This window comes from Oryzias latipes, chromosome 16 (genome assembly GCF_002234675.1).
Source record: "Oryzias latipes chromosome 16, ASM223467v1".
NCBI classification, from domain to species: Eukaryota; Metazoa; Chordata; class Actinopteri; order Beloniformes; family Adrianichthyidae; genus Oryzias; species Oryzias latipes.
Window position 1 is genome coordinate 87,227 of NC_019874.2, and position 26,375 is coordinate 113,601.

At 39.4% G+C, this 26,375-nt stretch overlaps 1 protein-coding gene across 1 annotated transcript in view; it reads right to left on the bottom strand.

Moving 5' to 3' along the window:
- Positions 1 to 1,619: 1,619 nt before the first annotated feature.
- Positions 1,620 to 26,375, bottom strand: part of phactr4 (phosphatase and actin regulator 4) — a 126,930-nt gene continuing 102,174 nt past the window's right edge. Inside the window, exons 10-16 of the mRNA XM_023964259.1 lie at positions 23,386 to 23,660; positions 23,114 to 23,309; positions 22,883 to 22,938; positions 22,462 to 22,523; positions 22,243 to 22,380; positions 22,066 to 22,142; positions 1,620 to 3,033 (exon numbers count right to left, since the gene is read on the bottom strand). Coding sequence (XP_023820027.1) covers positions 3,018 to 3,033; positions 22,066 to 22,142; positions 22,243 to 22,380; positions 22,462 to 22,523; positions 22,883 to 22,938; positions 23,114 to 23,309; positions 23,386 to 23,660 — 820 coding nt within the window. The 3' untranslated portion in view covers positions 1,620 to 3,017. The remainder of the gene's footprint in view (positions 3,034 to 22,065; positions 22,143 to 22,242; positions 22,381 to 22,461; positions 22,524 to 22,882; positions 22,939 to 23,113; positions 23,310 to 23,385; positions 23,661 to 26,375) is intronic.

Genomic DNA, 26,375 nt, shown 5'->3' on the forward strand with positions numbered 1-26,375 from the left:
ATTTTTTTAATGTATTTTGCCGTGTTTTTTGAGAGGTTTTGCAATAGTAGATGCTTAATACTTTACAAGAATTTTTCTTTGAAGTAAACGGTCTGTTTTTTTCAATAGCTTCCAAACCATGTGACCTTATGATTCCAAATATATGCCAAATTATGGCTCCAACATACAACACAAAAATGTTATATGAATTTTTATATTTAAATTCCAAAGGTTTGCATAGGAAATCTGGTTAAAATTTTCAATAGCTCCCAAACCAGGTGACCCAAAGAGATGGAACCATATGCCCAATTGTGGCACTGACATCCCCACATCAGACACACCACTTTATTTTGCAATAGGTTTTATCACTTTAGGTCACATGGTTTGGGAGCTATTAAAAAAAAATTATAATTTATATGCAAACTTCTGGAATTTTAATAGAAAACATCATATACATTTTGCATCATCTATAATTGCAAAATAAATTGGTGTGTCTGATGGAAAAATTGAAAAAATGACCAAATTTCATTTGCAAACCTCTGACATTTTTATATAAAAAATGTATGTAAAGTATTTAGCATCTTTGATTACAAAACAAAGTGGTGATTCTCATTTTGAGATGTCAGTGCCACAATTCGGCATAGGTTTCATCTCTTTGGGTCAGGCGGTTTGGGAGCTATTGAAAAAATGACCAAATTTCATATGCAAACCTCTGGAATTTTAATATAAAAATTCATCTAAAGTTTTTGTTTGTATGGTGTATGTTGGAGCCATAATTTGTCATATATTTGCAATCATAAGATCACATGGTTTGGAAGCTATTTAAGAAAAACAGAATCATTACTTCAAACCATTTTTCTTATAAGCATCCATCATTGCAAAACGTTTCTTAATAAAACATTGCAGAATAAATACGATTATTTAAACACAACATGAGGAAATATTTTATATTAAATTGTTTTTTTGTACAGAATTTAGTCTTGGGTTTGATCTAAAATCTTCTCCATCTCATGCACTTGTTAATGGCCCCTAGGAGACCTCACTGGAGATCCACACTGAATGTCTGTCGAATATCTAACCTAAAACGAACCTCGCCGCAGTACACTCATGATGGCAGCAAAAAATGATCAAGCTATCATTACAGTCCAATGTGTGGAAAAACTGATTTTTGCAAAGACGTGACCATACAGTGTGGTATAATGTTCTAATAATGTTCACCTTGTATTATCTTTACGTGAAAAAACAGGGAACTTTATGAACTTTACGAAACTGAAATGTGAATGGATTTGCCATTAATTCTTGTACAGATATTTAAACATATTTAAATATATATTTAAATGCTTGTTTGTACACATATCTGATGACATTTTTTTAAACTTGCTCAAATATATCTAAAAAGTAAAATATGAAAAAAAAATATTTAGGGTTGGTCCATCTTAGGGCTTCACCATGAGAAACCCCAAAACTGCCACAAGGTGTTGATCCGACCCTCATCTACCTCAGAGGCTTCAGTAGAAAACCACAGTAGAATTCAAAATTGTAAAAAAAAAAGAAGAAAGCAAAGGGGACTTTAAAGTCATTTGGAAAAACAAGCATATCAAAAAAATTAACTACAAACTGCTCCATACTGAATTGATTTCAAGATTTTTTTTAATTAATTCTAATTTAGAACCAGAAGTGGCTATTTACAGATAAAAAACATTCAGTTTATACATTTACACATTCGATTTAAAATAAAAAGCTGTAACAGAAAACATACATTTTCACCTTCCCACTCTTTTAGCATTTGATCATAAACTAATATTTTGCAATTAAAAAAATAGCAACCTATAATGATTTTATTTTTAAAGTTTATTCTCAAACGAAAGGAAGACAAGATATACAGAAGCATCAATTAAACATAAGTTTTCCACAGTATTGAGAACCCTGTAAGCTACTGGCCAGACAAGATAAAACACATCTGCAGATTCAAAGGGGCCAGCCAAAATGACTCCCTGTAGACCGAGTAAACAAATATATGATTTTTAATAAATCCCTGATCTACAACAACTTACACTAGTATAGACATTTTTAGCAGAACTTTATTCAAAATGGCTACACAAAGCATTGCATGTGCGATATTTAAAGGGAAATACAAAAACTCATAAAAAGTATAACTGGAGAAAGATCATCTAGATCCAATGGCACTGGATTTAGGTGTTGGCTCATGCAGTGGATTGCAGAAATTAGTCTCCTATAGTCTGTCAGGAAAAGGTTATGTTGGCACAGAAATACAAATAACGTCTTGACCTGCATCTGTCTCGGTAGCTTAGTTTGACGCATTAATGGCCACCTTAAAATAACAACAACAATCACAGGCAAAGCTTAAAAAAAGCGGTCCCTACTTGTGATCAGAATCACATTGCGAAATTTTTGTGCAGAATATTTTGACATTGAATCACTTTCAAGTTTCGTTCTTTTAACTGTCTGTTCACAATAGAAAACACAAAGTCCCAGAGATGTCCAGTTCTAAAGCAGTCTTTATCCTCATGTCCACTCATGACACAGCAGACTGTTTATATTATGTATCCCTTACTGTATATTCTGGGCGACTGTCATTATTAGCATTTTTATTGTAAGCCTTTATATGAAGAGGAGCTGGCGTTTCCATATACAGTAAAGAAGAGAAAAGGCAACACAGAACGAGGTTGCACTAAATGTAACTAGATCTGAGTCCCTGAGGGGAACTGCACAGCAGCAGCGGAATGAGGTCAGCCGCATTACTCTAGGTCCTCTACCACCCCTCCTCTTCTCTAGCACGTGGCTCCCCCTATCGCATGGGAGAAATACTGCATCCCCTCCTCACCCGCTAAGATTTCAGTTCAGCAAAAGCGATGTAGTTAAGAGGGTAATAATGAGCAAGCAACAAGCTCTGTCCTTCTGAGTCCAGGCTTTCTTCGATGAATGGTACAGAACATTCTGGAATGGGAAACAGTAGTGCCAACGGAGCAGCTGCTTTTCACACAAACTCCAAGTGCTTCATGGTCTGATAGATGATGCTAAGGCCGATGAAACCTGTGGTAGAAAAAGAAATGTTATAAAGCAGGAAACTGCAACTGAGTATTAGGGTCACTGTAAAAAAAAATAAAATAATAGAAAAGATTTACGAGAATAACGTTGTACAATTATGAGGAAAAAAAATAGAATTTTACATGGATAAACTTATAAAATTATGAGAAAAATTCATAATTTTACGAGGAAAGAGCCATGTCTATGAAGACTCTCATTCATCCAGGTTGGTTCCATTGTAGTAGGTTTAGGGGATGTCATCTGGACTTATTTTTTAAAGTTAGAAGACGTTTCACCTCTTATCCAAGAGGCTTTGTGAATTCTGAATTAGCTGGTCGAAGAGCTGGTATATATGCGAGCCATGTTTTTTCAAAAAATGTAGTTGGTTGTATAACCCTCTATCTAAGCCATAAGGTGAAAACTGTATCATGTCATCCTGTTCCGACACGGAGGAACTAAAACCTTGTTACTTATTTATAAAGCTGTATTGTTTCTAAACTAGTGTGTAAAAGTTCGCCATTTAATACTGCAGAATTTTTTTAAATCGATATTTGAACTCTGTACATGTTGATATTATTTACATGCGCACTGTGGTTTGGGTCATGTGTAACCTGCTGGTCTAATAGGAAAGCGGTAATGATGGCAGCGAACACTACAAGCATTCTAAATGAGGACAAGACACCTAAAAATGTAAAAAAGGAGTATAAAATGCACCGAGCATAATAAAATGAAACAAGGACTCAAGTCCAAATTTGATGAAGAAACAACACCTTCTAAACATGCACATTGTTTACATAAGAGCAGAAAAATACAGGATTCTTTTGGCCAAGAAATTGGAAATATTCAGAAACTGCATCAAACTGTGGCTTTGTTTGAGTGGTGATTCCAAGACAATTACTGAAATTTACCAACAATGTTGCAGAAGAAGCTGGTTTTCATCCAACATGCTACATAAGATTTATCGATGAAAGGCGCTTGGATTTGTTTGAGAAACATTAAATACAACATTCAAGTATCCGTGAAGCAGAGAGAGCCAGTACCAAGCACCTCAGGATCAACTACTGTTAACTCCAAGAAACTAACTCCAGTCAGGAACTGGTTTACTTGTTGTTTCACCTGGTCATGTTCTACCTGTCCTTTGCATCGTATGCAAGAAAGTGGATAAATACATCACTGCGTCAGGCAAATGCACGAAGGATCATCTTCCATTGGCACAGGCCTTATGAGCTGGTATGTAGGGAAGAAGGTGACTATTCGTACGTAATTTTCTACATATGTAGGGCCAGTGCTGAACTTTTTTCTTGGCTGCACAGACCCACATGTAGGGTTAAGGTTAGGATTATGGTTATGGTTAATACACCAAATGGTTCCTGAGCGCTGCTGTGTCTGCAGCTCACTGCTCCCCAGGGGATGGCTCAAATGTGGAGAACAAATTTCACACACCTAGGTGCATTCAGTGAATTCCAGCGTGGAAATCTCATAGGATGCCACCTGTACAAAAAATCCACCCATGAAATACCCTCAGTTCTAAATATTCCACAGTCAACTCTTAACTATCAGAACAAAATGAAATCAAGCACAGAGTTTGGGAACAACAGCAACTCAGTCACGAAGTGAGAGATCATGTAAACTGACGGAGAGGGCTCAGCAGATACTGAAGCGCATGGTGCAAAGAGGTCGCCAACTTTCTGCACAGTCAATTGCTACAGAGCTCCAACCTTCAGGTAACAATCAGATTAGCCTAGTACAGTACACAGAGAGCCTCATGAAATGGGTTTCCATGGCCAAGCAGCTGCATCCAACCGAGACATCACCAGGTGAATTGCAAAGCGTTTATTGATGTAAAGCAGTGATGTGAAGCAGGCCGCCAATGGACTCTAGAGCAGTGGAGAAGACTTCGCTGGAGTGATGAATCACGTTTTTCCATCTGCCATCTGATGGACGAGTCTGGGTTTGGAGGTCACTAGGGGAACGGTCAATTTTGGACTGCATTGTACCATCTGTGAAATTTGGTGGAGGAGGAATTATTGTGTTGGCTTGTTTGTCAGGACTTGGGCTTTGCCCCTTAGTTCCACTGAAAGGAACTCTTCCGAATACCAAACATTTTGGACATTTCCATGCTCCCAACCTTGTGGGAAAAGTTTGGAGCAGCCCCTTCCTCTTCCAACATGACTGTGCACCAGTGCACAAAGCAAGGTCCATAAACACATGTTTGACAGAGTTTGGTGTGGATGAACTGGACTGGCCTGAACCCCGATAGAACACTAGAACATATCTATGCATTTCATCTTTTCTGTAATGACTTTGAAAAATCGGTGTGAATTCTGTTTTGCTTTAACTACAATCCTTGAAATCAATCAATCAATTAGAGCGGAGACTCAGAGCCAGGCTTTCTCGACCAATGCGCTTTTGGAAGAATGGTTAAAAAACTCCTATACCATTCTGCTCAACCTTGTGGACAGCCTTCCCAGAGGAGTTGAAGATGTAATAGCTGTAAAAGATGGACCAGCATCATATTGAACCCATAACTAAACGTTAGGAATGGGATGCGGGAGAGGAGGGGAGCAGAGATGAAGAGCATGCCGGCCTGTCAGCTTCCTTGCTGTCTGCTAAGGAATATTTCCACTGCTATTTTCAGCTGTACCGATCAAAGTTTGTGCCCCTGCACGGAGAAACGGCATCAGCTGACTCAGAAGTGGAAAATATCCTGATGTGCTGAAGAAGATAATCGAGGAGAAAAATTATCATCCGGATAAATGAATGATGGATGAACACAGTCTCTTCTGGAAGAAGGTGCCCTTAACTTAACTGACTTAACTGATGAAGTAGGAAGCATGGACTCCTGGTTTAAAAGCACAGAGAGACAGAGAGACACTACTAATGTGCGTTATGAAGTACGCTACAGTACATGCTATTGCTCTGAATTAAAAAAAATAAATATTGAGCAATAGTCCAATGTTCTTTAATATGTTGTTTTACAAAGCATCAGAAATGTTTCAGAAAGGTTTTTGATGAGTAAAGGCCCGTAAACACCGGGACGAATATTCGCCAGGCGTTATTCGCCAGCGTTTTTAGCCACGTTTTTTGTGTTCACACCCAGGCGATTTTCGCTGACGATGAGCCGAGCGAACATGCAATATCATTCCCTGACATTAGATGGCGCTTAATGTAAACAGAAATACTCCTGTACACAAGGTGGCGCTGCGCAACTTTACGCTTCTTAAAGTCGCTTTTCACTCAGAAGAAGAGAGCAAGTATTTACGCGCTTGTCAGAATAATACAAAGAAAACATGAATATTTCAAGCACCAGTAGCTCCAACTGGTGCTTGGTTCGGGGATATTTTAGAATGTCCGTCATTATTTCTTCGCGGCAGTGTAGACGCTACTTGGCGTCTATCTTCTTCGCTGGTATGTGTGCTCAGCAAGGCAGTTTTGTGTTTGAGTGCCCCCAAGTTGTGTTTTACTGTAACTTCAGAGGCTCCAGACACGTGTGCAAAAGCGCCGTTCTCATTGGTCGAATAGATTTCGACGCGAGGCGTCAAAAAAAAAAAACGAACCCGAGGCGTTTTTTTTTTTTTTGACGCTTTGACGCGTGGCATTTTTTCGCGTCGGTGTGCATGCTCTCATTGGTGCCCTTTGTTTAGTCACGAGGCGTTAAACGTCGGCAAAAAACGCCGGCGAAATTCGTCCCGGTGTGAACGGGCCTTAAGGATTGTTGACTGACATTCTTTGGTCGCAGGGGGTGGGGGATGGTTCTCCATATTCCAATTTTCAGTACAATATCAGTGTAGCAGATACAGGTTTTTGCCATTAAATATGTTCCGCTGCGAGCAAACGGGGGATTATTGCCATGTGTACAACGATCTGTATGTTTGTGGATGATTTATTGAGAGTAATAATTTTATTTATTATTTGTATTTGTGGTGGCAGCGTTATCATGAAAGCTAGAGGAGTTGCTTAAGTGATGTCAAAAGATTGTAATTACTGTTTCAAAGCAACAGATATGAATCTACAAGTAACAAATCCTCAAAGTGACAAAGCATCGATATTGAAACATTTAGAGTTAGCGTTTAGCGATAGCCTTTAGCGGTCAACAAAAGGTGCATATCCGCAGCTCACCCACTCCAACTGGCATTCATTCATCACCATGAACAGGTGAACCTCATTTATAAAAAATCATGGCTGTCTAACTAAGTGACACACCCACCACACAGTGTAAACAAAAAATTAACGCTCGACAAATTAATAGTTTTGGCACCTACATTCTAGTCCCTAACAATTCTCTAAAGATTAAGTACAAAATACAAAACTATTACAGGTTAGCATACAAGAAAAACAAAAGACAGATTCCAAATTATTGCAAAGTCCTGGATCAATGTTCTTTGGCTTCCTGCAGAAAACAAACCTTAACTAGAAGGAGCTGCATTTCCAGAAGAAAATTTGAAAAACACAAAATGGCTGCCAAACAGTTTCCATCCCATAATGTCTTCAAACCTGGATGTTGTAGTCCAAAGCACTGATCATTTGACAGTAAAAGTGCAGTCACCTCCTCCAGAAGGGGGCATCCAGTCTAATGCTGAACCTCATGATTAATTCTCTCAACTATGCATGTGCCATCAAATCTAGCACACTCATCCATGTATAATGGAGAAATATATTGATCATCAGCTAGTTAGCTGAATGACACAGCATTATATTGTCATTTAACCACTAACATATATGTGTTGTAACAACATGATAGTCACTTCTCGTAACAGCCACCTTGCCAGCCATGGTGTGAGAATCAACACTTCCCATGAGCCTTAGCAGCCGTGGGCGGGGCTAAGGCCCGGGTCCCGACGCTTGTTCACAAGATGGCTGGAGCACATGTTTGATCGGCAGCTTCCAGCTACGAGGAGAAAAATAAAAAATACATCAAAACTAACTTAGATTTGCTCCCACTGTTTTTCTAACATACATTGAGTGTTTGTGTGTGTGCTTTAAGCTGCTCTGATCATTTTAACGTTTGAATGGTGTCTTTAGTTAAAATTGTGTGGAAGTTGTTATAGTTGGAAGAAGCAAAGGTTTTCAATTATTGAATGCTGTACTGCTGAATGAAAGCTGAATTTGTGGATGAAATGGCTCAACTGTCCTGGAAAATCCTGGAAAATCTTGAATAGTTAAAGGATAACAAGTCAAAGTTTATGAGTAACCCCACCTCAAATAAAATTCTTCCATGTAACGAAATATAATTGAGTTAGTCGAACTCAATTTTATCAAGAAAGGCAAGGTAAAAAACAATGCTGTAAAAGTTAGAAGCCAGCCTCGAACTCAGAACGATATACCTGCTAACTAACCCACTGAGCTAACACTTTTGTGATGATAAAATGCAGCCGGTATAAATTAATCAGGCTCGTCGTGTATCGTCTTATTGGGAGAAGCCGAGTTGAAACGATTTGATACCACAGTTAGTTTTTTACGTGGAAAAAACGAACGAAAGTTTTCACTTTTGAAAAGTCGAAGGATTTGAAGGACCAAAAGTGGTGGTAAAAAAAATTGCGGGGGTAAAAAAATTGTAGAAGGAGTTAAACAAGGCCCGAAATTGTTGAAAAAAGGCTGAATTATTGAAAATTTGAAGCTTTGAAGGAAAGGAATGAGCTGAACTGTTTCATATCTCAATGGTTAAAGTAGGTAAAAACCTGTAAAAGAAGTTAAGCACAAGGATTCCCTATGTATTTTAATGGAGCAAAAAATCCTAGAAAATCCTGGAATATCTTAAAAAGTTCAATGATATGAATGACCAAAAGTAATAACTGTAATAAGTTGAAAAAGTTAAACATTTTAAAAGTTGAATGGTAGAAATTTTTTTGAAGTGTCCGAACCGGGTCTCAAACCGGCAACCTCTTGTACCATCACTTCCCAATGTATTTTAAGAGGGCAAAAATTCCAGGAAAAACTGGAATATCTTAAAAAGTACAAGGATTTGAAGTACCAAAAGTCATAGCATTAATAAGATGAAGGAGCTGAACATTTTAAAAGTTGAATGGTTAAAATAGGTTAAAAATTGTAGAAGGAGTTAAGTGCCGAAAAACGGCGGAAGATAGGGTGAAGAATAAACTAGGAGCTGCATTTCCAGAAGAAAATGCAGGGTTGAATGCTGTATTGCTGAATGAAAGCAGAAATATGATGAAAAAGCTGAACATTGTATAAGTAGAAAGTCTAAAATAGGTCAAACATTGTAGAAGGACTTAAGCATGAAAGCTGAAATTGTTGAAAAAATAGCTGAAATGTCCTGGAAATTCCTGGAATATTTTGAAAAGTTAAAGGACCAAAAGTCAAAGGTGAACATTGTAAAAGTAGAATGACCAAAACAGGTTAAAATTTGTAGACAGAGATAAGCATTAAAGCTGGAATTGTTGAAAAAATGGATGTACTGTTGAAAATTTGAAGATGATGCTAAAATGGCTAAAAGTGCTAGCATCAGCATCATCAACTGACTCAAAAAACCACATTGTTTGAGAGTGTCATATTGTTAAAAGCTACATGTTCTTAGTTGACAGAAAATCCACTTTTTTCAAAATGGTGGCTTTTCTATTAATTTTACCTCCATAGCAAACATTTTATGTTTGGGTCGGCATGGGATGAGGAACAAATCGACGTCAGTTTCAGACAAATCGGAAAAAGTAAACCTTTGGAGGTCCTTAGCAACGAAGTTTGTTTGCTAACCACGCCCACATTCCTTATATGTCCAGATCCAGTGAATTTCAATCTGTTCAGTTCCAGCCATGGATGAAGTTTATTGCAATATTTGCTTCAGATTTTGTCATAAAAAGGCCACCAACAGTAGGTTGTGTCGACATCCCATAATGATTTCTAAATGTATTGTATAGTCCAAAGCCTTGTGATCATTTTAATGTTTGAACTGTGTCTCTAGCTAGAAGTATGTTGAAGTTATATTCGTTTAAAGAAAAAAAGTCTTCAGATTTGAAAAACACAATATGGCTGCCAAACTGTCTCCATCCCATATTGACTTCAAACCTTGATGTTGTAATCCAAAGCACTGATTATTGGAAATTAAAAATGGAGTCACTGCCTCCACTAGGGGATTTCCTGTTTATTGCTGAGCCTCGAGATTAATTCTCTCAGCTATTCATGTGCAATCAAACAAAGCACACTCATCCATGAAAAATGGCAAGACACATTGATCATCAGCTAGCTAGCTGAATGACACAGCATTATTGTGTCATTTAACCACTAACATATGTGGTGTAACAACATGATAGTCACTTCTCGTAACAGCCACCTAACTCATGGTTTGGGAATCAACACTTCCCATGAGCCTTAGCAGCCGTGGGCGACGCTTGTTCACAAGATGGCTGGAGCACATGTTTGAACTGCAGCTTCCAGCTACGAGGAGGAAAATAAAAAATACATCAAAACTAACTTAAATTTGCTCCCACTGTTTTTTCTAACATACATTGAAACGTCAAAGCTTATGAGTAACCCCACCTCAAAGAAAATTCTTCCATGTAATGAAATCTAACTGAATTAGTCAAACTCAATTTTATCAAGAAAGGCAAGGTAAGAAAAAATGCAGCTAAAGTTGTAAGCCAGCTTCAAACTCAGAACCTCTGCATGATAAACCCCCTAACTAACCCATTGAGCTAACACTTTTGTGCTGATTAAGTGCAGCCGGTATAAATTAATCAGGCTCGTTGTGTATCATCTTATTGGGAGAGGCCGAGTTGAAACGATTTCATGCCACAGTTAGTTTTTTTACGTAAAAAAAACAAACGAAAGTTTTCACTTTTGAAAAGTCGAAGGATTTGAAGGACCAAAAGTGGTGGTAAAACATTTGTGGAGGTAAAAAAAATTGTAGGAGTTAAACAAGGCCCGAAATTGTTGAAAAAATGGCTGAATTACTGAAAATTTGAAGATTTGAAGGAAAGGAATGAGCTGAACTGTTTCATACAATGGTTAAAGTAAGCAAAAACCTGTAAAAGAAGTTAAGCACAAGGATTCTCTATGTATTTTAATGGAGCAAAAAATCCTGGAAAATCCTGGAATATCTTAAAAAGTTCAATGATTTGAATGACCAAAAGTAATAACTGTAATAAGTTGAAAGAGCTCAACATTTTAAAAGTAAAATGGTAGAAAATTTTGAAGCGTCCGAACCGGGTGTCGAACCGGGCACCTCATGCACCATAACATCCCTATGCATTTTAATAGGGCAAAAATTCCCGGAAAAACTGGAATATCTTAAAAAATACAAGGATTAGAAGTACCAAAAGTCATAGCATCAATAAGATGAAGGAGCTGAACATTTTAAAAGTTGAATGGTTAAAATAGGTTCAAAATTGTAGAAGGAGTTAAGTGCCGAAAAACGGCGGAAGATAGCATAAGAGAAAAACAAAGGGTTGAATACAGCATTCAACCAATGAATGCTTTACAGCATTCAACCAACTAGAAGGAGCTGCATTTCCAGAAGAAAATGCAGGGTTGAATGCTGTATTGCTGAATGAAAGCTGAATTTGCTAAAGAAATGGCTGAACAGAGCTGTAAGAGCTCAACATTTTAAAAGTAGAATGGCTAAAGTGGGTAAAAAAAAACTGTAAAAAAAGTTAAGCGATAAGATTTCCTATGTATTTTAATGAAGCAAAAATCCTGGAAAATCCTGGAATATCTTAAAAAGTTTAAATATTTGAAAAAAAAGTCATAGCAGGAATAAGCTGAAAAAGTTGAACATTGTAAAAGTAGAATGGCTAAAATAGGTCAAAAATGGTAGTTAAGCATTAAAGCTGAAATTGTTGAAAAAATGGCTGAACTGTTGAAAATTTGAAGATGTTGCTAAAATGGCTAAAAGTGCTAGCATTGGAATCAGCATCATCAACTGACTCAAAAAAACACATTGTTTGAGAGTATCATATTGGTAAAGCTACATGTTGTAAGTTGATAGAAAATGCACTTTTTTCAAAATGGCGGCTTTTCCATTTGTAGAAGCCATAATGAAGGTGGCACAGGTGAAGCGCAGCGTCATCAGCCAGGTTGTGGGTGTGTCACTGGGGGCGTGTGTGGCACGAAGTTTGAAAGGTGCTCACTTACTCGCTGGCGAAGCATTAGAATGGATGAGGAAGTGGGGTGAGCCGCGGTGATCACATAATTTGTTGACCGCGTTACTTGATCGTGTCACTTGTGTGGTTTGGAAGTCTGTCACTGCTGGAATATTTAATTTATCAATCGTTTGGACTGTATTGATTGGAAACCTGCAAAAGAAAAAAAATACTTCGCAGCCAGGCAGACGTTTGGGACTTTTCATTGGAACGCGCGTCGGACAAAGAAGCCGCAGCTTAGCCCACGGCGGCCCTCAACGCTGTTTAGCCGCAACATTAAAGTCAACAAATTGTGACTCTCAGAGACATTGATCGGTGGAATTATTACCCTGGAGTTTATGGAGATCATTGGATCGCTTTTGGAATTGGAAACTACTGGATGTGCGACGTGATTGGAGCGCAGCAGCCCACTACGTTCATTCATCAATGGTTTGGTACGGCGTTCATTCATAAAATCGTTGGACCTGATGTATGGAAGCACACACAGCAGATGCATGTGCCTGAAGACGGATAGTAATGACAACTCATCTTCCCGTTTAAACAACAAAATGGAGCCAAAGGATTCTATATCACACTCTGATGTTAAAGATAAAGATGAAAAAAGACAGCCAAAGCTCACTGTTAAAGCTTTGGAAAACAAGATTGAAAAGTTACAGAAAGACCGCCAAAGAAAGATTAATGAAATTAAAACTGTAATCAGAAACCTCAAAGAATTTATGCAAACTCAAGAAAATGTTAAGATTGTTCAATCTCACTCTGATAACTTAAAGACATTAATGGAAGATGTTCAGCAGCTTTATGAATCTGTCATTCCACTTCTTCCATTAGATGAACAAGAACTGCAAAATAACTGGTTTTCAAGCATTTATAGATTTAATTCTGCATTTATAGCTGAAGTTGGAAGTTGGCTTTCAAATATTTATGACCAGTCATGTGACCAAAAGGCTTCCACCACAGAAGAAACCTCTCATCCACAACAGTCTGATTCGTTTGTTGAATCCTCAGTCAAAAAGCAGCAGAGTCATACATTTCTCATGGCTCAAAGAACAGCAATGATGCAATTGATGATGTGAAGCCAAAAGACAGTGTTTCCAACATTGGTAGTAGAAGATCAAACAAAAGCCACTCAAGTAGGAGTAGGTCATCTCTATCCTCAACATCTTCAGCACGCATTAAAACTGAAGCAGACATTGCTGCATTAATGGCAAGACAGAAAATGTTAAAACAAAAGCATGCTTTAGAAGAGCAAGAGGAGCAGCTCAGGAAAAGGAAAGAAGAACTGAGTTTGGAGACTGAAATTGCAGCATCAGTGGCTAAAGTAAAGGTGTACCAGCAGAGCTCAGCTTGTTCTCAAGCAACAGCTGCTTCACGTAACGGATCTGATGGAATGAACTCTTATTTTGAAAGAGAACAAAAGAAAACGCAAACCTTGAATCCTTATTCTAAATCATTTGAACCTACAGTTATTGGACAACAATCTCACAATACTGTTACAGCTTGTCAGCCGCAATCACAGCCAGTCGTCAATACTAAAGTAAATCGAGTGGATACTCAGACTCAAATTACAGGTGTAGTTCAGAAGAACTTAATGACTCAACAAGATGGAGTTTATATTATGAATCAGTCTCACCCTCAACCAACACATGAAACGCACCCATCATTAGCTGGTGAAAGTAAACAATTAATATCAGTGTTGGAAAGACAAAATGAAATCACGTATTTGTTGGTTCATCAACAGTCTGTATTTTCACTCCCAAGAAGAGAGATTCCAGTATTTGATGGTGATCCTCTTCATTACAAGTCTTTCATTAGTGCATTTGAAGACAGCGTTGAAGCTAAAACAAACAGTGCAAAGGATTGTTTGTATTTTTTAGAACAGTACACTAGAGGTCAACCTCGAGAGCTAGTAAGAAGTTGTATCCAAATGCCCAGTGATTCTGGATATGTTAAAGCAAAGTTACTGCTTCAAGAACATTTTGGTTGCTTAATCAAAATCATTTCTGCATATATGGATACAGTTTTTTCATGGCCTGCTATAAAATCTGAAGATGTAAAAGCTTTACAAGGATACAGTTTTCTACTCAGAGAATGCTGTAATGTTATGGAAGACACCGAATTCATGCACGAGTTGGATGTTCCTGGCAATATGCAAGCTATTATCAGGAAATTACCATATAAGTTGAAGGATAAATGGAGACACGTTGTTTGTGACATACAGGAAAGGTTTCACAGAAGAGTCAACCTTCTTGATATTGTTCAGTTTATTGAGAAGCGGGTGAAGATTAAAAGTGACCCACTGTTTGGTGACATTCAAGACTTATCTACTCCAAGGAAGGTTGTTAGAGCTTCCAAGCCACAGCCATGTTCAAAGTTCAAAGGAAGCAGTTTTGCTACCACAGTTGGTGTTACAAAAAGGAAGGTAGAACCTAGAATGGAGAGAGAGAAAGACTTACCTGTTGTTAAAAGCTGTATTTTCTGTGGATCAGGACATTGTTTGGATTTGTGCCCTCTATTGGAAAGGAGAACACATGTGGAGAAAATGACCTTTTTAAAAGAAAAGGGTCTGTGTTTCGGTTGTCTGTGCATTGGGCACATGAGTAAAGACTGCAGGAGAAGACTGGAATGTAAAGTGTGTGGGTTGAAGCATCCCACAATGCTGCACATCTTTCCTAAAGAAAAGGAAACTGGTCCAATTCAGAGGAAGGAGAACGCTGAGAGTGCATGTGCGATGGCTTCACTTTCTGTCCAATCTAGTGGTTTAACTAGGGCCGGCGCACATGACTGTACTCTGCCGATTGTACCAGTTCGAGTTAAATCCAAAAAGAGCCTTCTTAGACCCTGGTAGCTCTGCATCGTTTTGCACTGATGAACTCATGAGGAAATTAAAGCTAAGTGGGAGAAGAACCAACATCCTTTTAAGAACAATGGGTCAGGAGAAGATGGTTGGGAGTCACATCGTTTCAGGCTTGGAGATAGCTGGATTGGATGAAGATATGTTTTGTGAATTACCCGAATTGTACACACAGAATTGCATGCCTGTACATCGTGATAATATTCCCCATCAAGACGATCTGCTAAAATGGCCACATCTGGCAGACTTAAGAATCACAGAAATCAATTCTGGAATTGATTTGCTTATCGGTGCAAATGTTCCTAAAGCACTAGAACCATGGCATGTCATACGCAGCGAAGATGGTGGTCCATACGCAGTTAAAACAATCCTTGGCTGGACAGTAAATGGACCTCTAAGAGTTGAAGTTGGTGGAGAAACAAGAAAATAAACAGTTAAGTGTCACTGTTAACAGAATATCTGTGTCTAGACTTGATGATCTGTGGCAACAGCAGATGAAAATGGATTTCCCTGAATGTTCTCAAGGTGAGGAGCTTGAATGGTCAAGGGAAGATCAACGTTTCATGGAGATGGTTTCAAAATCCATCAAGCTGAAAGACAACCACTATGTCATTGGACTACCTCTGAAACAGATTGATGTGAAGATGCCAAACAATAGGGCGGTAGCAGAACAGCGTATTTTGATGTTACAAAGGAGATTTACTAAAGACCAACAAGACCTTCACATTTCTGAGCTTATTTTACACTATGTGCATCATCAGACAGGACATGGTGGACGCAATCACATGCTTGCCGAACTACGCCAAAGGTTCTGGATTCCAGGAGCTAGCACCACTATCAGGAAGATTTTATCCAAGTGTGTTACTTGTCGCAGACTCCATGCTGCACCAGGCTGTCAAAGGATGGCAGATCTTCCCCCTGAGAGGGTACGTCCAGATGAACCTCCCTTTACTCGTGTTGGAGTTGATTGTTTTGGCCCCTTCGAGGTCAAGCGAGGAAGGAGCATGGTGAAACGATATGGAGTCATCTTCACTTGTCTCGCAATAGGAGCTGTACATCTGGAAGTATTGTCATCATTGGAAACGGATTCCTTCATCAATGGCTTCCGAAGGTTTAATGCCAGGCGTGGGCAAGTGTTGGAGCTGCATTCAGATAATGGAACCAATTTTGTTGGGGCTGAACGCGAGTTAAGAGAAGGGGTAAGAAGATGGAATCATTCTCAAATCAGCAACACCCAACTTCAGAAGGGAATCAAGTGGATTTTTAATCCCCCCACTGGATCACATCATGGTGGAGTGTGGGAGCGTCTGATCAAATCACTGCGAAAGGTTATGAACTCTGTTTTAAAGACCCAGAGTTTGGATGAGGAAGGTCTTCATACCTTCTTATGCGAAGCCGAAACCATTATTAACAGTCGCCCCGTAACCAAGGCCTCCACTGATGTTAACGACTTAGTACTACAGTACATGGCAGATCTTTTTTGGAAACACTGGTTGAAGGAGTACCTACCTCAGCTTCAAGAGCGGCAAAAATGGCAGAGCATCCGAAGAAATCTTGTTCCTGGGGATATCGTCATCATCTTGGATGATTCTGCACCTCGCAATTCATGGCTGACTGGTCGAGTTGTGGAGACAGTTCCTGACAGAAGAGGACTTGTGCGACAAGTTCGCATTAAGACTAAGACTAGTTGTCTAAATAGACCTATTACCAAAGTGGGCCTTCTACAGGAAGCGGAGGAGCCATGAAGATCCGAAGAAGACTTTCGATTTAACATTGACTCTTACTGTTGGACTGGTTTGAATGATCACTTGGGCTGGGTAAAGCTCACATGGTGGGTTGGTGTTTTGTTACCTTGATAGTTTTGTCTCCTACATATTAATGAGTTGGTAATTTTTATGTGTAATAATTAGGGGCCGGAATGTAGGAGCCATAATGAAGGTGGCACAGGTGAAGCGCAGCGTCACCAGCTAGGTTGTGGGTGTGTCACTGGGAGCGTGTGTGGCACGAAGTTTGAAAGGTGCTCACTTACTCGCTGGCGAAGCATTAGAATGGATGAGGAAGTGGGGTGAGCCGCGGTGATCTCATAATTTGTTGACCGCGTTACTTGATCGCGTCACTTGTGTGGTTTGGAAGTCTGTCACTGCTGGAATATTTAATTTATCAATCGTTTGGACTGTATTGATTGGAAACCTGCAGAAGAAAATAAATACTTTGCAGCCAGGCAGACGTTTGGGACTTTTCATTGGAACGCGCGTCGGACAAAGAAGCCGCAGCTTAGCCCACGGCGGCCCTCAACGCTGTTTAGCCGCAACACTATTGATTTTATCTCCATAGCAACCATTTTATGTTTGGATCGCCTGGGGATGACGAACAAATCAACGTCAGTTTCAGACGAATCGGAAAAAGTAAACCTTTGGACGTCCTTAGCAACGACGTTTGTTTGCTAACCACGCCCACATTCCTGATATGTCCAGATCCAGTGAATTTCAATATGTTCAGTTCCAGCCACGGATGAAGTTTATTGCAATTTTGCTTCAGATTTTGTCAAAAAATGGCCACCAAACAGTAGGTTGTGTCGACATCCCATAATGATTTCTAAACGTATTTTATAGTCCAAAGCCTTGTGATCATTTTAATGTTTGAACGGTGTCTCTAGCCACAAGTATGTTGAAGTTATAATGGTTGAAAGAAACAAAGGTTTGCAAGGATTTTCAATATATTTTAATGAAGCAATAATCTTGGAAAATCATGGAAAATCCTGGAATATCTTGAAAGGTTCAAGGATTTGAAAGACCAAAAGTAATAGCTGAAAGGATTAAGCTGAAAGATCTTAACATTGTAACAGTAAAATGGTTAAAATAGGTAAAAACTGAAGTTTAAAATCGCCTCACATTTAGGCACAAAATGGCCGCAAAACCGTAGTTGGTTTTGCCATCCCATAATAATTTCAAAACTTATATTGAAGTCCAAAGTCTTGTGAGCGGTTTAATGTTTGAACAGTGTTTCTAGCTAAAGGCATGTTAAAGTTATAATGGTTGAAAGAAACAAAGGTTTCAAGGATTCTCCATGTATTTTAATGGTGCAAAAAACTTGGAAAATCCTGGAAAATCCTGGAATATCTTGAAAAGTTCAAGGATTTGAAGTACCAAAAGTAATAACTGTAATAAGTTGAAAGAGTTGAACATTTTAATAGTTGAATGGTTGAAAAATTTGAAATGTCCGAACCGGGTCTCGAACCGGGAACCTCATGCACCATAACTTCCCTATGTATTTTAATAGGGCAAAAAATCCTGGAAAATCCTGGAATATCTTAACAAGTTGAAGGATTTGAAAAACCAAAAGTCATAGCAGGAATAAGCTGAAAAAGCTGAACATTTTAAAAGTTGAATGGTTAAAATAGGTTAAAAATTGTAGAAGGAGTTAAGTGCTGAAAAACGGCGGAAGATATCATAAGAGGAAAACAAAGGGTTGAATGCTTTACCTAATGACCTATCATTGGTTGAATGCTTTACAGCATTCAACCAATGATAGGTCTGTCTAAACAGTTTGTCTTGGTCTTGATGCGTAGCTGATGCTCAAGTCCTCGCTTATCAGTAGTTGTTTCTAAAACCCTACCAGTTATCCAGGCATTCTGAGTCCTCAAAAAGTCCTCAAAGGACGGGTTTAAAGCCAAAAAGACATGCCCAGCCTATGGTAAAAGAAAGGCTGCATTGAAATACATGGGAAACCTGACCGCAAAAACTTCTATATTTTTTCTGCTTCTTTTTTTTATTAGTACGGCCCGCAGCAGCAGTCACTGACTGCAAGGACCATATTATTTTCGCAGTTGGAACGATTTTGATGCCTTTCAGCGAAAATGTTTCAAAATACAGGTACAAAACCAAAACGTGCGTGTTAGAGATATCCCAAAGAAGTGTTAAAATCGTTATGGGATGGCCACACGACTTACGGCTTGGTGGACATTTTGTGGCAAACTCAGAGAAATGGCGATTTTCGTGTTTTTCAGCATCATCAACTTACTCAGAAAACAAATTGCTCCATTGGTAAAAGCCACATGTCATAAGCTGATTAAAAAAAAAAAATCCACTTTTTCAAAATGGCGGCTTTTTTGTCAATTTTATCTGTCAATTTCAGACGAATCGGAAAAAGTAAACTTTTTGATGTGCTTAGCAACAGAATTGTTTTGCTAACCACGCCCTCATTCCTTATATGGCCATATCCAGTGTGTTTCAATATGTTCAGTTCCAGACATGGATGCACACAGTTTTACACAGTATTCCATTGAAAATCATAAGAGTTATAAAAGTACGCCACTTTTGCTAGCTCGCCATACGCACACCGCTCAAAATTTACAACTTGTAATTGCAACCTTTTTTCCAGGGTAGCTTCCCATTGATGCCTAAAAAGTTAGGAGATGATCAATAAAAATCCCAGCGACAAGTTTACGTTTGTTTCTGATATTCAAGTTGCTTTTTTTTTTTAATTCAAGATGGCGGCCTTTTCCCGAAGTCAAAGGTTGTCAAAACTCCATGGGAGATTGTAGACTTACGCTAACAACATGTGTGTGAAATTTCGTGAAAATCGCTCGAAAAAAAGTTCCTTTTCCTATATTATTTTTAATCGCAAAAATGCTGAAATCGCAGAATTTGGCACAAAATGGCCCCCAAACCGTAGGTCATGTCGCCATCCCGTAATGATTTCAAAACTTCCTCTGGATTTCGCAGACAAGTATATATTGGTTTCGTTAGTCAATTCTCAAAAAAAAATCCAAATTTTTTCCTTTTTGCCGAGTCAGCACATGTTTTTGCAACGTTTTTTTGCTTACCACGCCCACATTCGTTTATCAATCTTGTCATATGTTACATTGTTTTGTTCAGCGTGGGCCAGGGAATCACATATTTTATTTTTACACGGCATTTGGATGAAAAATGTGCGAGCTAGCTAAGATTGCAACAGTTGCGAATTTGCCACGAACACACCGTTCAAAATCTACAACTTGTAATTCCAACATTAATTCCAACAGTTGCTGGTGATGCCTGAGAAGTTACGAGAAAATTGCTAAAAATATGAAGTGAAATGTTTTGTTAAAAAAACTGTTGTTACATAATGAGGAAATAAAACACTTTAAGTTCTTAATTTGTTGTTTGTTTATTTTTCGTCCTCAAAAAGTATTGATAAGAGTACCATTAAAATACCGGATTGATAAGCAGTATCAATAAGAGTAGTAGTAGCGTTAAAACCTTAACGATGCCCATCCCTAGTCAAAAGTGTAAAAAAAGCATTTTTGCTCGAATTCTGAGTATTTTAACTTTTCATCTATACAATGTAACACTTGTTTTGAACCACAAATGAGAACATTTGCTTTTGGGTGCGTTTTGTGCTCAAAAATAGTTTTGTCAGTCAAAAGTGCCAAAAGTAGGAAAAAAGCACTTGTGCTCATATTCTGACTGTTTTGACTTTTAAAATTACAATGAATAACACTTGTTTTGAACTGAAAATGAGAAAATTTCCTTTTGACTGCGTTTAGTGCTCAAAAATCATTTTGTCAGCCAAAAGTGCTAAAATTTTGACTGTTTTGACTTTTCAACTTACAATGTGACAATGAAGAACTATGGTGGCCAACAGGGCTCACACTACAAACAAAAGAAACAACGCAACGGCATTACCGCAGCATTAGCATTAACCTCAGCACAACGGAAATGACCGAAAAAGATAACATGAGGACTCTGTTGTCCTACCGGCGGAGAAAAAATAATTTCGTTTCAAATTATTCTGTACAACTGAGTTTTAGGGCCACCAAAAAAAAAAAAAAAAGTAAAATTACGATATTTTAAACTGTGAATTTACGAGAAAAAAACTCGTAATTTCACAAGATTGAAGTGGAAGTGATCATACAGAGCAGCAAGTGAACGCAGCGCAGCAGCAGAGCAGACCCACTAAACTTAGTAGAACAGGTGAACTGAATGTTCACTGTTCCAAATGTTTGGAAGCTCATTTGTTTGATTTACAATCTATTAATGTTTTATTTATTGATGGGTGGTTTGCAGGATCTCTGCAGCCCGATGAAGCCATCGTTGTCCCTGCAGATGAGAATCCCTTCTTCCTCCTTTAAAGACCAGATCTCTACGTCTGTGTGACGCTTCCGTCTGAGGAGGCGCACTTTTTGGCATTTTCAACGTTCTAATGCTAATATAACAGACTATTTTCATTCCTCTTTATTGTTTAATGCTGAAACGGGACGTTTCATCTGCAGGAGGGGGCGTATGTAACACTGTTTACTTCCACTCTGGTGTTCAGATGACAGGTTCATGACGTAATGACACAAATGAACTTCAGGTTATGGGAATGAAAAGGAAAATAAAGGCTGCAGCAGTCTGCTTTACTGACCCCAAACCCCGGAAAGCCGGCTCCACAGAAAATAATCTGATTTTGAGTCGTCAAAAGGTTCAGAATCTCTTTGTTTTTTTAACCTTTCCAGAAATAAAGCTTCACAAAAGGCTCCACATATTTCATCTTCAAGCTAGGCTCCGATAAACCTTGGTGTTTTTTCCTTGTTAATCTATAAATTTTTGAGTAATTTTTATGTAAATTCACGACTTAAAAGTCGTAATAAAAAAAAAAGACCAAGAGCGTCAGATGCAGATGTCCCTATGTGGAGAGCTGGGTAAATTTATAACACCCTAGAAAACACCTTAATATCACGTAGCTCTTCGGAGCACTGAATAGTTTGAAACTGAATTGTTTTTTTTCCTGCCGGTAGGAAAAAAAAGTCCTAATTTCCGTTGTGCTGAGGTTAATGCTAATGCTGCGGTTATGTCGTTGTGCTTCGGGTAATGCCGTTGCCTTGTTCCGTTTGTATGTAGTGTGAGCCCTGTCGCTCACCGTATTTGTACTGGAGCTCCTTGAAGGCACCAGGCAGAGACAGGATGTTTGGGATTGAAATGTCAGTAAAATGATGACCAGATATTGGTATTAATTCAATAATTTTCTTTTGTTTTAAATTGAGATTTTACAGATTATTTTAAACCAAAATGAATGAGAAATAACCATAATTTGCATCATTTTTTGAGACATGAACAAAATTTAATAAAAGCACACCTTGTGTAGATTCTGCTTTCTTCATGAACCTCCATTTCAGTGCTCTTATAGTCATTAAGCTCCTTTCGGATGGCGGCCTGCAAGAATCAATACTGAGTTAAATGTGAACTTCAGGAGAAAAAAAATATTCATTGGGGGCCAACAATACATTATTGTAGCAATAAGTGTAGAGCTCACCTTATCGGCTGGAGTCAGCTTGGTCCATGGCTTGTCTGCCCTCCGGTCATAGTCCTGGGCATCTGTGACTTCCACATATTCATGGAATCTTAAGATTTTTCTCGCCTGCAGTTCTGCAACCGTGGGTCTTTGACTCAGCTACAACAGAAAATTTTGGTTTATTCTACATTTAATATGTCTCTAGCTATACAAAATGACACTCAGGTATTTTTGCTGTACCTTTCTGGTCAACCGCCGCTTGATTTCTCTGACTTCCGCCTGTCTGTCAGCCTGATTTTTAGCTGAGGAAAGGATGAAAGGGGAAAAAGTGTCAGGACCAAATTTAGATTTCAACATGAAAGATTTTTTGGACATTAAAGAAAAAGTAGAAAATGAAACATTTCCAAAATTAGACCCTTAGTTAATGATCACATTTCAAATAACTGTTAAAAATGCAAATACTGAATGTGGCTGTAGGCACATTCAGCTTTGAGGCAAGAAAAAAAAACAATGTGGCTTTTAACACCTGAATATAATGAAAAAATCTTTTGATAAAGGAGTGAAAAGTGCTGCTGATAAACGCAGACAAAAATCAGTCTAGCTTTGAAAGCTCCGCCCCTTATTCCAAAGATATGTTAATATGTCAAGAGTGAATACTGACGCTGAAGGATGTTTCTTTGCTCCAGCTCCTCAGCGGTGGGTCTCTGACTAAGTCGCCTAAAGCAAAAGAAAAAACAAACAAGAAAAGAATCTGGTACTTTTTTACATACTTTCATCACCTAATGAGACAGGTGATAAGTAGGGCATGGATCTTTGAAACAACCTCTTATTCATTTACAAAGTGTCTTCATATGAAATTGTGGAACGTAAACGCGACAAACTGGGATTTTACCGCGAGAGTGCCGTGCCGATCTGAGTGCGGATGGCCTCCCACTGCTCCCTGCTCTGCCAGGTGAGCCCCTGTCCATGAGGCTGCTCGTCCCTACTGCTCCCGTCCTGAACGAACCTGTCCCTGTCAGGCACACATGAACGGCTGCCCAGCTTTAGAGCCAGAGTGTCTTTTCTATTCACTTTGCTGGCCAGAGCACCTGCACGAGAGATGAAGGCCGGAGTGAAAACACTAAACAACAGCGCTAAGCCTCCTAAGGGAGCAGTTGTGCTTACTTGGTGGAGGCTCATCCTCCTCATCCTCATCTTTATGAAGCATAGGACCATCTGTGTCACTGTCATCTTCTCGCATGTGATGCTCCCCTTCTTCCTCCTCCTCATCTTCTTCAACTTCCTCACCCTCACTCCCATTTTCTCCTGGGAGAAAGCAGACCCCGGCATCTCCAATCAGGCACAGACGACTCCGAGGCTCCAGCTCTGGCTGGGGGATCTCGCCGTCATACTCCTCTTCCTCTTCATCGTCTTCCTCCTCAGAGTAATCATCTTCAGATCTATTGGAAAGAATAAAAAGATCAATAATAAAAACAGTGTTTAGAATTGACTTTACATTTTGACGTTAAAGCTGCGTTCTCACACTGAACGCGAAATGCGCAGCAGAGGAGGCCAATTGCATTGTTAAGTCAATGTACAGGTGTGGGGGTCTGACAGCAGCGCGATTTGAGCGGTGCGGCCAGAGTTCTAATATTTAAACTTTGGTGAGGTCAGAGACGTAACTTTGGGCATGTGACGTTGTCAGTGAATACACATCCAATATGGTGGATTGATCTGGTAGTTCTCTTGAATTTCCATCCATCCATTTTCTTTACCTGCTGTATCACTTTCGGGGCAGCAGGGTTTCTTGACCCTGTCCCGGCTACTGTTGGGCTAAGGCCAACCCTGGACAGTATGTCGCAGGGCTCTATCAGGGCTCCAGACTGCGAGCAATTGGTCGCATTTTGCGACCAAAATTTGAGAGTGTGCGACTGAATTTTACATCCAGTCGCACATATGCTACCAGTAAATTTGCCTCCCCCACCCTACGTATTTTTTATACATTAAACGTGGAAGGGGCACATCAATGATCAATGAAATAATCAATGAGACGCAAGCCCACACGCACGCAGGCAGACACACACACTCGCGCACATACTCATGAAACGCAAGCACGTACACTCTCGCGTGATACCTGTCTGTGAGGCGGCCACTGCGTGTGAGAAGAATAGGGAAAGCCACTGTGAGTGGCTAAAATGTGTGTAGGGGGAGGGGCCTAGAGATAATCGAGTGCGCGTAAACATCTGTGGGAAGGAAACGGAGACAAATATCACAACCTGATATGTGCGTCTGAACTATGGGTAAGCGAACTATTGATTCATTCTTCCGACCTGCGGCTAGTGTACCAGTGCCAGAGTGTACAGCAGGGGTCTCAAACTCGCGGCCCGCAGGCTATTTGCGGCCCCCAAGATGATATTTTGCGGTCCCCGCCTTAATATGAAGGTTTAATGTTACTGCAGCCCGCCAGTTTGTATGAATGACACTTTTTCATTGTCGTGCGCGGAGCTGACCAACCAATCACAGTGGGGTATATGACTCTTGGGGGCGGGACAATGACCGGGCTTGAAAGCAGGACACCTGACAGCCCCCTCCCACACACATTAAGGAGTTCCTTACTTTCCTTTAGAACGTATTTATTCGCTCGTAATTTTCTAAATACATGCAGTCCGTGCTGAACTTTTCTCTGGGCCGCACAGAACCGGAGGAAGGTTTAGGTTTTGGTTACGGTTACGGCGGCGCATCAAACGGTTATGCACGGCCGTTACGGCAGCACATCGCTCCCGCGGGAGTCGGGTCAGCTGAGGAGAATAAATGTCCCACAACTACATGCGTGACAGCTAACAGGGCTTGACCTTTAAACACGCTCGAGCAAAAACAACATTAGTTTTAGACACACTGAAAATACGTGGGGAAAATGCAACGATAGACGTGTTTGAGATGAACCGGCACCTCGCCTGGATCATTGGGGAGACCAGGCGGGGGGGGGCTGTGAGATGAAAGCGAATCTGCAGCAAGACTGAAGGAGAACAGGAAGATGGATTTGTCCTTAACATTCAATTTAGTTTTAATATTCTTCTCCCCCCTTAGTATGATCTGTGTTATTATATATTTTATGATTATTTTAATGTTTTGTGATGTATGTAGCCTTTTTTAATGAATTGGTATTTTAAATTATTTTAATTAATCACTCCACTACAAAAACCATCAGGACATATGTCCCATAATGCATTGTTTTGTAGTCAGTAGGGCAGCTTTCAGTCAGTTCAGTTTCCAGCTGTGTCCGGGTAGGTTTGCCCCTTGCTCCCACCCCTTTCTCGCGATATTTTTGTGATGATTGACAGTTGATGTTGGAGCAAAAACAAAAATATATGTCACACACCAGGTGATCTGCGCAGCGTTGAGTTCACCTGGGTGATCTCAAACACGCTTATTGTGCATCTTGGCTGCACCTATTTGGTGTCACAAAGATAAATTTCCATGACAGCGATGGTGCTGTCAGTTTACCTTCTTGTTGCATCTTCAAAAGTGCAGAATAAAATGTGAAACTGAATTTAAACAGCACATTGTAATTTCTGCATCTATTATTAAAGTATTTATTAGTAATACAGTGGAAATTAGTAGATTTGGTTAGCATGTTAATTTACGGTATGCGCCCCTAAATTTTCTGGTTGTGCCCCTAAAATTTTCAGTTAGGGGCCACTGTGCTCCTAGTGAAAAAAGTTAGTCTGGAGCCCTGTCTATGGAGCAATTCTGGTGGCTAGACAGGAAGCAGCCTGCCTGTGCCTCAGAACCTTATGATATTTTCTTATTTTCATTAAAATAGTTTTAAAAAAAGATCCACAGATTTTATTCTGTTTTTTTTCCCTCTCAGGTTAAGGACAGCAAGCCTTCAAATTCTGGAGATCTGTAGGACCTTGCAGTGTAATTTCCTCAAGAAAATGGAGACCAGCAGGGAGGACCTTCCTTCATAATGTGACACATTGGTAGTTTGATTTGAATAAAGGCACTGCCATATTTTATGTTCAGGAATGTGGCTGGGGTCAGTTGGATATGTTGCTCCATGTAGGTTGTTTTTTTGCTTTTTTTAACTTCCAACAGCTGGGCAGACAGATGAGAGCTGAAGGCCTCTTGTGTTGGACATTTTTTATTTTACCAACAGGGGTTATGAATTTTCT